Raw genomic sequence first — 17514 nt, 5'->3', positions numbered from 1 at the left:
AATATTCTAAATGCTGAATCAGAGATCCCTGTAAAGTTGAATCTTGAAGTGCAAATGTTTACATTTGCGGACATTTTAAAGAAGTTATTGCTCGTACCTGAATACTGAATATTGTTTATGTCTGTGAAGCTCTACTTTCAAACACTAGAGCTGATAATATAAAGCAGTCTGATTCTTTATTAGCTACTTCTCTTTTATGATGCCACTGAAATTTTCTCTTCTTTTGTTACTACTTTTACTTCATCTTTCAAATGCTTTTCCTTAACTTATTTCTCATCATTACGTTTCTAGAAATAATCAATCACAGAAGAAATTATTTTAAATGTTGTTGGTAAAAATCCAGGCAGTATATCAGTTGCATAAAGCAAGTATATATGTAGAACAGATTTCATAATCTTGCAGCTTCCCTGGGATGGTTTTTGTTGCTGCCTCCTGTACAACGTTACGAGCCTCCATCCATAGTTTTTCAATAAGCAATAAATCCAGTTTCTTAATGTTAAGCGGGATCCGGCAGCCGTTTTGGGCTTTGTGTTATTGCAGCACAATGCTGTGGAGATTGTGTTGAGAATGTAGGGGACTGCAGCGGGGAAAAGGATTTTCTCCCCAGCACCATAGTTTCACGTTTTGACATGCTAAAATTTATTGTGGAGGATAACAAGTGATATTGGAGAAAGCAATGTGTGTTGGATAGGAATCTCGTGGGTATGCCCAGTAGTTGGTGGGGAATGCAGAAGGGGGCTAGAATTTGATAATGGTTAAGGAACTAAGCAAAGAGGAAACTGAGGTGGCTACTCTTCTACAGTACTGTACTGGCAAATAAAAATCAATTTATTTGCGAAGGCTTTCACGGCCGGGATCTAATTGTTGTTGGGGGTTTTTCGGGCTCTTTGGCCATGTTCTGAAGTTTGTTCTTCCTAACGTTTCGCCAGTCTCTGTGGCCGGCATCTTCAGAGGACAACACATTGACCAGAGCACAGAGTGCTGTCCTCTGAAGATGCCGGCCACAGAGACTGGTGAAACGTTAGGAAGAACAAACGTCAGAACATGGCCAAAGAGCCCGAAAAACCCACAACAACCAAAAATCAATTAAGTTTTTTTTAAGTGATGGAAGTGGATACAAAAATAACATGAAGTACCTTTTGGGCCTTGTCTGTGTGTGTTTTAAGCAAACCTTGACATTTCTAATATCTTGAGCTGCATTGAGACTTCCAAACAGAACATGATTGCAATGAAAGGTCTTGTGTAACAGTCTAAGATCCTTGCTTCCAGTTAGATTTTTTTTTTTAAAGTGATTTCTCTCTTTGGTTTTATTTTCAAAGACTTGGGAAATGCAACAGAGTACAATTGCAATGCTGAATGTTACTGTAAATCACAGTACTGTAGATGCAGTGTAGCTTGTTTGTTTACACTAGACAGGAAAATTAATGCTAGTAACTTGGAAATTCTGCCACCTCAGTAGACAGGCTGATAGTTTTGAAAAGGTTAAGCCAAGAGTAGGGAAATAGAAAAATAGCTTAAATCTTACATTTCCTTCTTAATAAGAAGGCTAACATAGGGTGAAAACTATATTTATAACACCTTTTGTTTCAGATTAGATTACATATAGGATGACATAAAATCACGAGATATTTCAAATTCATTTTTATGTGTGTGGGGGGAAAGAAAGGAGGATTGTTAATAGACTACCTTCACATTCTTTTCTATAGCTGCATTGATTTTTGAATTTGAAAATGGTCAAGCAGTCAGGCCCCCTTGAGTGTGATTTGGCTTGGATAGCTCCTTTTGGTTATACTTCCTTAAATGAAAAATTAAAAATCCTTGCAAAAAGAATACTGTGCAGAATGGCTGAAAAGAAACTTCATGCAGAGAAAGAGCTACGTAGTCAAATTAGCGTGCACGTGCGTGCACACTCATGAGAAGGAGGGCTGACAGACCAGTTTTGTATGTACAGTATTGTCTCACTTCTTCCAGGAAATGTGAAAAACTGCCTTAAAACTGTTTTCCAATTCAGAATCCCTGGATTTGCTATGCCAGATATCCCATGTTTCTGCTGCCTAGGGTGCTAGCTCTTTTTCAACACAAAAAGTACATATGTCTTTCAATGAGAACAATTTGCTTTTAATACCCAACAAGTTAGAATCCACAGGACTACAAGTGGAAAATATGAATCCTATGACCAGATAGGCGGGGTATAAAATATATATTCATTGACATCAGTCAATGAATATTAGTACTGTCTCTCTCTCTCTCATACACACACACACATACATATATATACATGTATATGTATATGTATATGTACATATATATATATATATACACAGAGAGAGAGTACCTACTAATATTCATTGACTGATATTATTATAGCTGTGAAGAACAAACAAAGTTCATAATGTTAGATGTAACATTAATTTATCAGAAGTGAATTCGGTTATCTTTATGTAGGAACAATAATATGTATTTTAGCCTGCAGCTTTGGGTAGTGAGTGGTCTGTGTGGGGCTCTGTAAGCCAGAATGGAGACTCAATTCAGCCATATAATCTTGCTATACATATATATGCAGATCTCTCTCTCTCTCTCTCTCTCTCTCTCTCTCTCTCTCTCTCTCTCACACACACACACACACACACACACACACACACACACACACACACCCTCTTCCTCTGCATTTTTGAAGGGAGGCAGTTAAAATGTGTCTGTGCTTTTCTATGTACAGTAGATAACAGCTTATTTCCTTCGTTTATACTGAAGTTGTTTCTTTGGAGCTTTTCTGTCAACTCCTGTTTGACAGAATGGGGATTATTTTAGAGCTTTCACATCATCACTTTAAAAGATCAATGAAGGTAGACTGTTTTTAAGAGGCAGAAAATTCTGAAAGGATCCTTGGGTTTGTATCTGCTTCTTAATAGAGATGGTCATCACTGTTCAAATACTTCCTCCTCCCAAAGTCTTTCAAAATGAGTTGTGTGTATAATTTCTATGGTTTCTTGGAACTCAGGCACATTTTGCTGAACTGAACTAGAGCAGGAATTTGAAACAGAACATTTAGACGTAATGTTTGATGTTTCAGTATTTTGCTTCGGTTACCATCTGCTGTAAATATTTAAATACCATTACTTGAAGGTGTACAGAGCATAGAGAGCTATTTTTAAAAAAATCCTTCTTGTTACTCATTACAGTGCTTGAAAAATAATTCATTGTCATTTCTGTTTACAGTACTGAAAAAGTAACTTGTGTTACTTATTGCACTGCCTGTTACTTTTGAGGGGAAATTCAGGACTGATAAGAACATGGCATTATACTCTTTCCCAAAATGTATCTAAACTGCCTTAAAATGCTCTTCAGAAGTAACTGGTAAATATTACTCATTGTACCAGTAAAGTAACTTTGTTCCTACTTATTACACAGTGATTGAAATGTAGCTTCCTTATATCTCCCCCCCCCAAAAAAAACACTGTTTATAACCAACAATGTTATCTGTGACTTACTACTTTCAAGTGGCAAAGATACTGCAATGGAGGTTGTGCCAGAAATATTTAAGGCTATCTATTTAAATAGCTTTGCACCAGAGTAGCTAATCCAGGAAATACATAGGCCACTAGATCAGCGGTCCCCAACCCCTGGTCTTTGGTCCGTAGCCATGGCAGGACTGGGCTATGGAGACAGATCTCCCACCCCCCACACGCACTTCCCCACCCACATGCACGGCCCACCACCCACATGCACGAGTGCCCCTCCCACCTGCAAGCGCACCCCTCCCCTCGGCAAGCGTGCTCTGCCCCTTTGGGCATGTCTGCAAGTGCGCTCCACCCCTCCACAAGTGCGCATGCGCGCTCCCCTCTGCGAGTGTACTCCGCCCACCTACGAACATGGGGGTGCCCCACCCCCTCTCGCATGGACCCCAGACCCCCAACCGGGCCGCAACTCAGAAAAGTTTGGGGACCACTGCATTAGACCATTCCTCCTTCTACCTATTGCACCATTTTAGTATTTGAACATGTGGCATAGAATCCTCAACGTCACGTGGATTCATATTTAGACATTAGGACACCTTTCTTGAAGTTTATGCATAGATATTCCTATTTTTAAGACTAGGTTATGTCCAGTTTTTTTTATATATTTATAGGTCCATTTGAACCAGTTCTCTTCCTTCCTTTTTAATATGATTGGCTTGCTCAGTTAAAAGATGCATTTTAAACGTAGATAGGTAGCCCTGTTGCTGTAACCCCAGAATGGAATGGTGGTGGAGGGGGAAACTCTTCGCTGTTCCACTGGCTACCTCGGTGACCATGGCTCTTCGGTTAAGAACGCCACAGAGAAGGACTGCAAGTAGAGCTGGAGGCAGAAACCAACTCCTCACTGCCTTTGTTCCCGGAAGACACTGAAAGGATGTCTAATACTAGCAGTGAATGTAATTGAAAATAACATTGTTTGAACTCATGGTTAAAATGCATTGCCTTTATCACAAACTGAATGGTTTCTCATTTCTAACACATTAGCACTCAACAGTTTAATAGAAGGGCATTATAAACTCTGTCAACTGTTAAACAACTATTAATGGTGAAAGCAAGGAAAGTCTGGAGAAAAAAACATGTTTTCCGGATCACCGTAATTCTGAAACACGGTTACTGCTTATAAAATGCAGCATCAGAAAACGAAATAGAAAAAAAAAATCTTATTAGTACTTAAATAGAATGGCAAACTATCTTATTTGTTGTTTCTGCCTCTGTGAATCAGCTTTGATTGTTCATAGACTTATGGTTGGAAGTGGCTAAAATATAATTTAGTCTGAATTCCTGTCACAACATTGTATATTCACTTATTAACTCCTAGTAGAATGGCTAATACAGACATCAGTGTACTACAAAGACAGAGCACACTGAGGTGACTTCAGGGATTAAATACCTCTTACTGAATAAGCAAACCAACCTATACACTTAGTCCTGCTTCTTGATTTTAGTCAGTGGCCATGCTGGTTTTGGGGTGCTGCATGCGTGTGCAAACCGGGCCATCTTTATGGATGCCAGCTCAGTCAGAGGCCTAGTTTACATGCTGCTGTTACTTCCCCATCTTGAAGAGGCAAAATGATGCAAATTGTGCTTCCACATGTTCGGATACTGAAGTAGAAGCCGGGGTTACACTGAAGAGTATTTTGCATTGCTGAAATCTGACTTGAGTAGATGGCGGCATGGATCTGATCCATGGATATACCTTCCCCCTGGCCAGGTTTCCAGTAAACCACCTGCCAGTCCTGAGTGCCTATATTTGTTTCTGGGATCCCAAGGCAGGGTAAGGATTTATAGCTTACCGTGACTTGCTTATTCTCATTTTAAAATTGACCTTTCAGCTATGAGTTTGTCATATTGGAAAGTGGGCATTTCATATGTAAACCACTTTGGAAGAACTGTACTGTAGTTTCGTTGGGGCAAGGAAGAGCATGTCCGTGCTGCTTCAGTATCACCTCAGTCTGAATTCTCAGTCATAATAAAGAGGTTGTCAAAAGTGGTAGGAGAGAGAGAGAGCAGTCTCCACTGTTAATTTCTGTGGGAAAGATAACATGGAAACCTTCAGTCAACTGTAACTATATGGCAACGAGAACCACGGTGTAATGAACCAGGTATATAGGACCTGACAGGGTAACCAGCCTTTTTGCCTTAGTGTTACTGGATATCTGTTTTGTAGAAATCCCAGAGAACAGTCATTTAGAACTTAAACAACATAGAATGCTGTCAACCAACTTCAATTTCATGCCACCCACTAATGTGTTTACAGTAGTGCCTGTGTTTGAGGATGTACATATAGGAAGGGAAATATTTATAGTCGCTAGAATCTAGACTTGTAAATTTCCTTACATTAGAGAATCTGTTCCTAATTTTTCTTTTACTTCACAGCAATCCCCGGTTTCTGATGATTGCTCTAGCCTATGCGATACCATTGGGTGTTTTCTCTGGATGGTCTGGTGTTCTAGACTTGATATTAACCCCAGCTCACATAAGCCAAGTGAGTATGTTTGTATGCTGGAGTTTTACTTGCACCTCACTTGTAAAATACTGGTTTTTGTTACTGTATGGCTATACAAGAAACATTGAGGACTGTGTCTTAATATTGTAGTAAAAGTATATTCAAAACCACTTGGAGTTGGGAAGGATTTAAAAAAATGTTTGTAGACAGATAAGGTAGGAATGGAAACATGACAGAATTGTCTCTTGAAATGCAGTGTGTAAAGGTAAAAAGCGCTCTCTTATAATAGTGTCATCAAGTAAATTCTGGCACCATGTTCAGCTAAGAGAAAAGAAAACATTTCTTCATACACCACATAATTAATTTCCTGGTGTTTATGGTCACAAGAAGTGGCAGTGTTCACCTCCTTAAATGTCTTTTAAAAGGGATTGGACAGACTTACAGAGAATAGCTCCATAAAACAGAATAGTGTACTTCTGAGTGCTACTGATTTTTTTTGCAGATAGCGAATATCATCCCGGTTACTTTCTACCTAAGCTGAAATAACCCCCTCCCCCCCTCTCTCAAATATTTCCAGGTGGATGCAGGTTGGATTGGATTCTGGTCCATTGTAGGAGGCTGTGTGTTTGGCATAGCTCTGGCAAGGTATGCATCAGAGTCTTTCCTTTTATTTTTCTTTAGTAAAATTGTATTTTAGTGGTACTAAAAATATATTCCTGAGATTGTTTCCTGTCATCTGTGACAATTGTGAAAGAACAAATGCTTTTTTGTGAGGTGGCAATGTGTTCATCCACTAGGATGATAATTTGTGTATTCTGCTTGGTGTTCTTTTTTTAAGTCTGTGAACAATGAAAAATCTATTGCTCTGTCATCAAACTGTGCTGTTCCTATTATTATCTTTGACAAGTGCTTCCTATCTGCTTCATTCAAAGATGGGAAGAGCCACTTAAATAAAATAATCAAGGAACTACCAATATTTTTCCAGTTCACATTCATCTCTTCCATTACATGCATGATAGACTCCTCAACAGAATATTTTGAGAAATTTGATATATTGGATTCTCAGATATAAATTAAGGACATAGTTCAAAAATGGCAATGAGCAGCTTTGAGAACATGTAGGAGTTTCACCGGCATTCCCCTTCATTTGATGTGTGAGCTGGGAGATGATGGATCTCAGCCACAATAAACTCTATGACAGCAAAGATATAGTGCAGACACAGAAGGTGCTTGAATCATATCATTTGTTCTCCAGTTCATATACTTTATTGTTTGCATGTATAGGTAAGGTAAAACATTTTGTATACTTAAAAATCTGTCTAAATTAATTGTTAGAATCTTGTTAACGGTTCAGCCATGTGTAAGTTAAATTGCATAATTTAGTACATGGAATTGCCACTGACTAAAGGAGTACTGGCTGTATTTTTAATAGCATGGCTGTTGGATAATCAGGTACATGCCTTGCAATGTGATGGTTGGCTTAGTAATTAGTGGCAGTTCCCTGTCATGACTTAACACATGTGTAAATTATCAACAGGACTCTGGGGATTCTGTATATGTAAAGGCCACTTACACTTCAGACAATCAAATCCTAGTATAATAACAGGTATAAGTAGTGATTTCATGCATACTGTTCCTTCCCTTACTTTCTGAAAACAATTAAGGCAAGAAGATGCACTTAACTAGAACTTTTGTTAACATCCAGAGTAGAAATATTTTCCATAGAAGTCAAGACTGTAAGCTAGTTTTAAAATTGGAAAGAGTCTGTGAATACATGTCCTCATGTGTACCTTACCCTATTCAGCCAGCCTTTAATGTTATGTCCAAATTACATAAGTGTGTGAGATGTGGATGCACCACACACTATGTTGTAAAGTTAAAGCCTGCCGAGAGGCTCTTACTGGAGCGAAAAGTATTAGTTTTAAACTCTAAAACTATGTATTTCAATCAGAATAATGAAAGGGCTAGTTTATTCCATATGAAGCAGACCGTTACATTTGTTTTGGGCACACTTATGGAATACTCAAAGCAGGTGTCTGTTTTAATAACATTAGGCACCAAGGTTTGATAACCAGCAGCTGGAATGATACATTATTTTTCTTTTCTGGTTTAGGTTCTTTAGTCTTTTGGCTGCTGTTTTAACTGCTGTAAGAGTTGTATAGAGTAGTTTTATAAAGATGCTTTGTTGTCTATTCTGCCACAACTCGTAAACTAAAACAAATAGTGAGCTCATTGCCAGTTCCTTGAATTACAGAGTAGATAGAGGTGTGTGAAGGTATGTTTCGTGCTATCAAGTTTGAACTGACTACAGTGGGGTCTTGACTTGAGAACTTAATCCATATTGGAAGGCGGTTCTCAAGTCAAAAAGTCTGTAAGTCAAGTCTCCATTGACCTACAGTGCATTGAAAACCGATTAATCCCGTAACAGGCCGTTTTTGTTCCATTTTGGTTTTTTTCTGGTCTGTAAGTCAATTCTCAGGCTGCAAGTCAAACCTAAATTTTGCGGCCAGAGAAGTCTGTAACTCAAAAAGTCTGTAAGTCAAGCTGTCTGTAAGTCAAGGGTCCACTGTAATAGCAACCCTGTTAGGGCTTTCACGATAAGTGGGATATTTAAGGAATGATTTTACCAGTTCCACTCCCCCAGTCAGTTTCCATGGCTGAGCGGGTATTTGAACACTGTTGCCCTGAGCCCTGAGCCATCACTCTGTCCACTACACCACACTGGGAATTGCAGATAGAGGGATTCTAAATAAAATACAGTGGTGCCCCGCTTGACGATTACCCCACTTCACGATGAATCTGCTTTATGATGAGTTTCTTGCAATCGCTATAGCGATCGCAAAACAATGTTTAAATGGGGAAAATCCGCTTGACGACGATCAGTTCCCTGTTTTGGGAACCGATTTTTCGCTTCACGATGATCAAAAACAGCTGATCGTTGGGTTTTCAAAATGGCTCCCCCTGTGCGAAATGGCTCCCCGCTGTGTTCAGGACAGATTCTTCGCTTTACAGGCATCGGAAAATGGCTGCCCTATGGAGGATCTTCGCTGCACAATGAGGTATTTTGCCCATTGGAACACATTGACCGGTTTTCAATGCATTTCAATGGGTTTTTTACTTTCGCTTGACAACGATTTCACTTAATAGCGATTTGAATGTAACGGATTATCACCGTGAAGTGAGGCACCGCTGTAATGAGTAATTAGCACACACATCAAAATAGATTTCTCTGTGGTGACTACTGTGATGATTTTTATATGGGAATAATCTTAAGGTGCCCCCTGTTGTAAAACTGAATAATGCACCACTTCTCCAGCCATGGGCCCTGACATATTCCTGGGCAGGGTACACAGTGCATGGTATTTTTTCATCTTCAGGTGTGGGTGGGTGTGTACACACACACTTGTGAAGATGAAAAACACCTAAGGGTCACTATCATACATACTGTATCTGAAAAAGACATGGATTATTTCACAAATATTTCATGTTATTTTTCAAAGTATTATGTTTCTAGCTGATATACAGATGTACTGTAATCTATTGGCAGTGGCTGATGAAACACTCGGTGAGGGAAGTTGCTCAAGAAGATGGCTTGTAGTCAAAAGAGCAGAACCTTAAGTAACATAAACCCACGTCCTGCAGTGGGATTAAAAAACAGAATTGGAAAACTAAATATGCGGAGCCTCCGTATCATTTTATAACAGCAGTATATTGTACTGTTTTGTTGCACCCGTCCCATTCTAGAATCTTCCGTGCATTGGAGAACTTCCTCTCAGGCTCATAAATTATATTGTGCTGTGAAATTGCAGGGCCATTTTTATTACCTTTAAGATCACTGAAATACAGATCTGCTGAGTAAGGCCTATCATGTAAATCTTGACCTTTTGTGGGAGATTAATGTGTTAACTATGTAGCCTAGTTTCATCCTCAAAATAGCCTTTTAATGTCTTTTATGGCTGCTTTAAAATTGGTTTCAGATTCCACAGTGATGCAAATATTTTGTGAATTCCCATCCAGCCTTCAGTCTATTTCTTTCTGCTTAAGAGAGAGATTTAACAGTTTGTTGCCAAATATTTTGCTCCATCTGAAGAAATTATAAAGCCTCCAACATAGGATTTTGTGTACAAAAGGAATAGCGATTTGTCAGGCTTGATAGATGGTGCCCTCCTTTAGGCCTATTCAGCAGTTATCTCTGTAGAGTTGAATCGATGTCTGTGCTGACTATAATCTGCTGAAAGTTGTAATTAGGAAAATTAGGTAATGATTCTTGTCAAGTGCCACAAGCTCATGTATTTCAAGTCAGCCCTGTGACTTGCCAAGCAGTCAGCCTGGCATGAGGGAGACTTTTGTTTCCATTTTAGCACTTAAGCTTTACTTCCTCCTAGTTTGTAATTCAAAAAATCAAACAACCCCCCCCCCCCAAACTCACTTTCTGCTACTGTAGTTAAATTGCAATATAATTTTACTCTGCTTGCAAGCATTATTTACTGGCTAATGAAAATATATAAAGGACATCCTATTCAAATCTTTTTCTAGCTTTTGATGGTGCAGAAGCTATCATTTGGATGTCAAACTATCTCTGCATGCAGTAGAAATGTTTGTGCCTGTGGTACAAAATTATGCTTGTCAAAGGAAAGCTCAGTTGGAAAATGAGCCTTGAAAATTCATTATTTTGTTACCTGTAGTATGTGGTGACTTCCTGCACAGGAGATTTATGTTCTCAGTCTTGCCAGTTTCCTACCTCTAGACCATGGGTTGTGGTAATTTATATGATAAGTTTATGATGGAAGAGCTTTGAATATTTTGGGCAGCTGGCAGATACAGTATTGTCCCTTTTTTGTTAGCAGTGGTAGAATGAAACTTGGGGAGGTGAAAGAAAACATCAGTGACATTCACGTACTGGTTTTTGTTTCTATTTTTTAAGACTGCACAGCAATATCAGCCCACCTTCCTTTTTTTTTTTTCAAGGAGTGTTTTTTTCTTGTTGCATTTACTAATGATCACATTTTTTTTCAGATGTCTTTTGGAGCTCAGCTTTTCATTCATTTTTAAACTGTAGCAAAGTCAGAATCCAGAAACTTTGTAATTTAATGTTGTTGTTTTATTTCCTGCTTTTTCTTTTCCACAGGAAATATTTGTTACAATTGGATATCCAAGAGAGAGAGAGAGAGAGAGAGAGACTGAGAGAGAGCACGAAAGAGGGCAGCAGCAGAAGTGAAGATGTACATGTAAAAGGCAGATTTAGAGTAGACAGTGAGGAACGTCTGTGTATAGAGGAATTCTACAGCAAGTCTGATTGCCAGAAGCTGAGGAGAAAAAGAAAATAGGGAAATGATGTTGCCTTTATGTCCTGAAGAAAATTCTCCCCAAATCTTTGGCTGGCCACTGTTTTAATGCAGAGGTCAATAAATTGATTGGACCATCAAAGAAATTTGTACGGCCTATTTGACACTATATAAAAAATCTGGGGCATATTTTCTAAAAGAGAGTGTCAGGGAGCTTTTGTTAAAGGGAGAGAAACAGCCACTATTTATTTTTGTTTTCAGGCTTTTGTTCAGAAGTGCCAGGAACTGCCACTTCTATGCTTTGGTCACTATAGAGAGCTTGTTGTTCCCCAAATAAGGCATGACTTGCTGTTGGTTCTGATTCTGTCTTGTTGGGGAGAGACACACTAGAATACCCAGTTCAGATGTCACAGTAAATAAACCATGGAAGGCATGTAGGTCATTTACAGGAGGAACCAAACAAGACTGGTTGAATGTGTTTGTTCAATCCCAAAAGGTTAGGGTTACTTCCAAACTCTTTTTTTTTTTTATTTATTTATTTATTTATTTATTTATTTATTTATTTATTTATTTATTTATTTATTTATTTATTGTCATTGTAAGTATATACACAGTATACCCATACAATGAAATTCACAGACACCCAGGGACCAGACACATGCACACACATAAAATTCCCCAAACACTCCCCACCCACTAAAAGTCCCCACTAAAAATACAAACATCTACACCGCAGGCCAAGTAACACAGTCCAACTAACTATTCACTACTGGTGGTTTTTAAGCTCATTATTAATTGCAATTATAGCTCTGGGATAAAAACTATTCAGAAAACGTGTGGTCCGAGTCTTAATTGTTCTATATCTTCTGCCAGACGGCAACAGTTCAAAAAAGTTATAAGCAGGATGGGAAGAGTCTCTCAGGATGCTGTGTGACTTCCTCAGGCAGCGGGATGTGAAGATGTCATCCAGGGTTGGTAGCTGGAGCCCGATGATATTCTGGGCAATTTTAATAGTTCTCTGTAGAGCTTTTTTTTCCGCTACAGAGCTATTCCCAAACCATGCCAGAATGCCATAGGTTAGGACACTCTCAATGGTGCTACGATAGTATGACAGAAGTAAATGCTGAGATAAATTTAACTTGCCGAGCATTCTCAGGAAATACAACCTCTTCTGTGCCTTCTTATGCATGTCATCTCACTATGTTTAGTAGAAATAATTTCCCCACTACTGTAATTTCATTACTTTTCTGGATTCTAAAAATGTCTAGAAAAGTAAGAAAAATAATTTTCAAATCAAGGAAGATCCTCACTTCCTGTACTAAAACAGTGTGAACTAGGTAAAAATAATATCTTACTGAGCTACAGACAGTTTTGATTTCACCTTGATAATATTTTAAACTCCTAATTGATTCACATAATTAAGACTATTTTTCATAGACACGGGGATGAAAAATATAAAACAAAAATAGCCTCTTTTCAAGAAATCAGTGCAATCAGCCCAGAAAGTTGGTGATACACTTCTGTCATGAGAGGCCTTTATTTGTGCTAGCATCTGTCCTTTCCCCCTTCCTTTAAATGTCAAATACACATTAAAAATCAAGTGTTTTGAATTATTCCGTTTTAGGAATTTGGCTGAACATAACATCTCTTTATTTGTACTATTGTTTATAAAATGTGATTTTATTTTATTTTTTTGGTAAATGTGATGTATGTGTCTTCCAGATTTGCTGATTTTATCAGAGCGATGCTGAAACCTATACTTATCCTGTTATTATCAGGAGCAACTGTGTCATCCATCTGGTTCACGTTGACATGCTTAACAACTGTCATTCATCTTCCTTTAACTACAGGTATGTTGATGTCCAGTCCTGGCAATAGCTGCTTTGGTGGTGTTTATTCATTATATAGGGCCCTGAGAAAATGTTTTATTTATTTATTTATTTATTTATTTACAATATTTTTAGCCACACCATTGCCAGTGGCTTCTGTGGTTTTGAGGTACAGATGAATTACAGTAAAACTATTTAAAATTACACAGTAAAGTTTTTGCTCTTTTGTTTTCTTCTTCTTCTTTTCTGTTGGCTCTGATGCTGCAATTTATCTCAAGCCACTTTATCAATCCTTCATTCTGGTTTATGAAAACCATTTGCAGTGTAGCACACAAGGTTGTTGTCAGAATGGGCAGCATCCTAACCTGCTACATATGTGCAGGTTCATGCATACAGCTGAAAAAGCTCACTCGGGGCTAAATAAACTTTTATATGCTGCTACAAGCAAGAGGGAATGTGTATATTCATAAAGTTGAATTGCCTTTGACAAGGATTATTCAAGTCTGTTGTTAGTTGACTGTAATCTTCATTTAAAGAAAGGAATTAATGATAACCCTGATACCCGCTTATTTAGAATTTCAGTGGCTAGTTCCATGTTGTCATTTTCTGATCATGTAATAGATGCTGCATATCTAGAAACACACTTATATTTGAAAATAGCAAGCTGTTGTAAGTTACTTATAATGTACTAAAATAATGCACTTTCTTTTTGTTTGATTACATCAGCCTTTTGTAAGAAACAGATACAGAGTACAATTCATCCAGAGGAATATTAAGTTACATATGTGCAACAATAGTTTAAACTTGAAATGATGAGCATTTCTGGACTTTTTTCACTTTATGGCTTGATATCCCAGGTTTCTCTCCTTTCTCTGCAATCCCCAAACGCCTCAATTTGTATTAATTCTGGAGTTCATTTATCAGGTTTTATGCCTTCCATCTGTAGCAGATGTCTTGCTGATCTGGGTGTAGTATGTGAAGTGAGATCCAGAGTATAATTTTGATTTGTGTATTTAGTAACTAAACCTGACACTTGTTTGGTGAGAAAATTAGTGCCATGTTCTGTGGTTCTTTCTGTTTGTTTGTTTTTTCCTTTAGCTTTTGGGCCTCCTTTTTATCTCTTCTCGTTTTTTTAATGAGAAGTATTCCATTGTAGTGATTTGCCAACTGGTCTCTTCTGTTTCCTTATTTTACTTCAGCAATTTTCATTCCCCACCCCTGCCTCCAGACCTCACATTTTCATTTGTTCTTGTTCAGTTTACTAAAGCAGCCAGTATTTAAAGTAGTCAAAGTGAACACACAGAGCCATTTGATTGGACTTGGAAGTCATTGCTCTTGGTGATGGACCGCAGGGGAGTTTATGTCTTAGCGGCTTTGGTCTGAAGCACTGTGCAAATTCAGCAAAGCCATTTTGAACACCAGTTTTAGTCGTCCTACCAATTGGAGTGCTGCCTTCTTAGAGCTAGGAGGTACAGAAGATTTTTATTTAAGTTGAAAGCTGTCACTGCCTAACTGCATGTTATAAATTCCACACATACGTAAATTAAGGCTGGAGAGGGTTGAAATTCATTCTTGCTGTCTTAACAAACCTGGTAGGCAGATCCCCAGCTTGACACTGTACTTTGTATTCTAGAAAGGAGCACTGCTCGAGTTGTTACCACTGTATCACCCTGAACACACCCAGTCTCGTTGAATTTTGGAAGCAAACAGGGTTAGGTCTGCTTCCTTCTTGGAATGGAGGCCATTTGTCATACCAGGGATCTCCAAGTGGGGCAAGAAAGAATCCTGCCTCTGAAACCCTGGAGATTCATTGCCAGCCGGGTTTAACAGTACTGGACTAGATGGTCTGAGTCCTAATAGGACAGCTTACAATGCTCCCTTCCTGTGGCGTTTTGAGGTATTGTGCTTGTGACGTCCACCCTTGCTTGACCTTCAAGCCCCAGAGCACACGAAGGCAAACACTCTCTCCTTTTACACTTGTTGCCACCAGGTGATTTCTAAATCATTTACTTCAGAAAGATTCAGGTCCACACTTCAGTTGCTTTAAAGTAAAACTTTGGTTTATTGATTAGAGAGATTCATGAATATCTTCAGTAGTTAATCACATCTAAATTTCCCAAACTACACATTCTATTACACACCCTGACTCTACTCTCACTGACTCAATCTCCCTTAATCTACTCACAGACTTGAACTTTCTTAATCTCCACACACTCTCTTGAACTCACTTAATCTCACACTCTGACTTGAACTCTCTTTGTTGACTCCAGCTCCGCCTCTCATAGCACCTCTCCCAGCTCCGCCTTTCAGCAACATGAATATTCATAAGCCATTACATAACAAACATGAACCATAGATCAAATAAATAGAGAATGCTACAGTGCTGTACCCTGTTTTCACACTGCTTTGAGCAGTAACCCTCCTCCTTTATACGTAACACTTCTAGGCAGTGACTGAAATGCTTATGCTTAATGTAATAAGCTGCACTAGAGTAGGCCCAATCAGTTCCGTTTGAATCAGTGGAACTTACAGAGGAGCTGACTCATCAAATCCTCATTCGTTACTTTAGCATAGTAAGATGCAACTAGAATAGGCCCATTGCCTCAGCGATACTCACAGACTCGACTCCCCAAATTCCCACTGATTCTGTGGGCCTATTTTAATGGGTCTTGCTACATTAAGCAACAAGATTTCAACCAATCTGTGTATTGAACTTTGAAACTAAACCTATATACAGTGGTGCCCCGCATAGCGAGGTTAATCCATTCCGGATTAACCTTCGCTATGGGGAAACATCGTTAAGTGTCCCAACGGCCATTTTTTTTTTTTTAATTTTTTTTTTTAACTATAACAAAAAAAAAAATCATATACATAAAACATATACGCTTACAACACAATAACAGTGTTCCCCACCACCATATACGGGACCTCTTGCCATATTCTTCTTTTTCTTCTTCTTCTTCTTCTTCTCATTCTTCTTCTTCTATTGTCCTCCTCTCCAGAACTGCATAGATTCTTGATTTGGAGCTCTCCCTTTTCCCCTTATTAACACATATTCCAAAAATTTACCCCATATTACATAAAAATTATTCTTTTTCAACTCTCCTTTCTTCATCTTTAAATTACAAGTTAATTTATCATTTAATGCTATATTCCATATTTCTTTATACCATTCTTCAATTTGTAATTCAGTCTTTAATTTCCACTGTCTAGCAATAATCAATCTAGCTGCTGTTATTAGATTAGTTATCAATTCTTTAATCATTTTGTCATATTCCACATTCTCATATATTGATAACAAAGCAATCTCAGCCTTACATTCTATATCTTTTCCACAGATACAACTTAATTCTTTAAAAATTTGTCTCCAAAAACTTTGTACCTTTTCACATTCCCACCACATATGAAAGTATGTACCAACTTCTTTCTCACATTTCCAACAGACATTCGGATGACTGGTGTTGATTTTGTTTAATTTTACCGGTGTTAAATACCATCTTAAACTAAGTTTAAAAAAATTTTCCTTTATTCTTACTGACATCAGTCTTAAAATCCTCATTTTCCATATCCTCCTCCATTCTTCTTCATTTATTCTTTTCCCAATATCTTGTTCCCACACCATTTTCAATCCTTCTTTCTCACTTTCTTCTTCCTCTAAATTAAAAAGTGAATAAATTTTACTTACTGTACCTTTTACTGAGTCAGTCATCTGAATGTCCTCATATGAAAGTAAAAATTGTTCAAATTTTGTGTGCTCTCTACCTTTATTATATTTATTTGCCCATTCCTTAGTCCATCTTTCCAGTTGTGCATAGTTCAACCATGAAATAGTCTTGTTTTGAAATACTTGTTTCATTTGATCTATCGATCTCATTTTATACAGCCAATCTTTCAGTCTAATCACTTTTTCTTCTTTAAATAGATCCATATACACCTTCATATTGGTAGGAAAATCTTCTATTTCTGTCACTAATCTAAATGGAGAGTATGATGAACATAAATTCTTTTTATACTTATACCATATATTTAACAGTGTCTTTAAAAAGGGATTATTAACTTGACTTATTTTATCTTTCTTACCTTTAGCAAATAAATATTTTTCTATATTTCCTTGTAGTTCTGATGATTCTATTTCCCACCAAATTAACCTTTCCGGATTATATATAATTTCACCAATAAACCTCAGTTGGTTAGCTAAATAATAGTTTCTTATATTTGGCAAACCTATACCACCTTTTTTTGTTGTTTTATACCAATACTTTTTATTTATTCTAGATTTCTTCCCTTCATTACAATATTTGTTAACTATTCCTTGCCAATATTTCAACTCATCCTCTGTTAACTGCATTGGTAACATTCTGAATAGAAAATTAATTTTTGGTAAAATTTTCATTTTTACCAATGCAATCTTTCCAAACCAAGATAATTTGAACTTATCA

General features: G+C 37.7%; 1 protein-coding gene across 3 annotated transcripts in view; it reads left to right on the top strand.

Annotated features, from left to right (window-relative positions):
• The window catches only part of SLC49A4 (solute carrier family 49 member 4), a 115162-nt gene that overhangs the window by 53889 nt on the left and 43759 nt on the right, over positions 1 to 17514 (top strand). For 2 of the 3 annotated variants that reach the window (XM_020805972.3, XM_078376722.1), the window contains exons 5-7: positions 5892 to 6000; positions 6539 to 6606; positions 12969 to 13096. In XM_020805972.3, the coding sequence (XP_020661631.3) occupies positions 5892 to 6000; positions 6539 to 6606; positions 12969 to 13096 (305 nt within the window). Of the gene's footprint in view, positions 1 to 5891; positions 6001 to 6538; positions 6607 to 11089; positions 11949 to 12968; positions 13097 to 17514 lie in introns of those variants that run through there. The other variant, XM_078376696.1, reaches the window with a different exon arrangement.

The sequence above is a fragment of the Pogona vitticeps genome, chromosome 1 (assembly GCF_051106095.1).
Source record: "Pogona vitticeps strain Pit_001003342236 chromosome 1, PviZW2.1, whole genome shotgun sequence".
Classification (NCBI taxonomy): Eukaryota; Metazoa; Chordata; class Lepidosauria; order Squamata; family Agamidae; genus Pogona; species Pogona vitticeps.
This window is presented reverse-complemented; position numbering and strand designations above follow the sequence as displayed.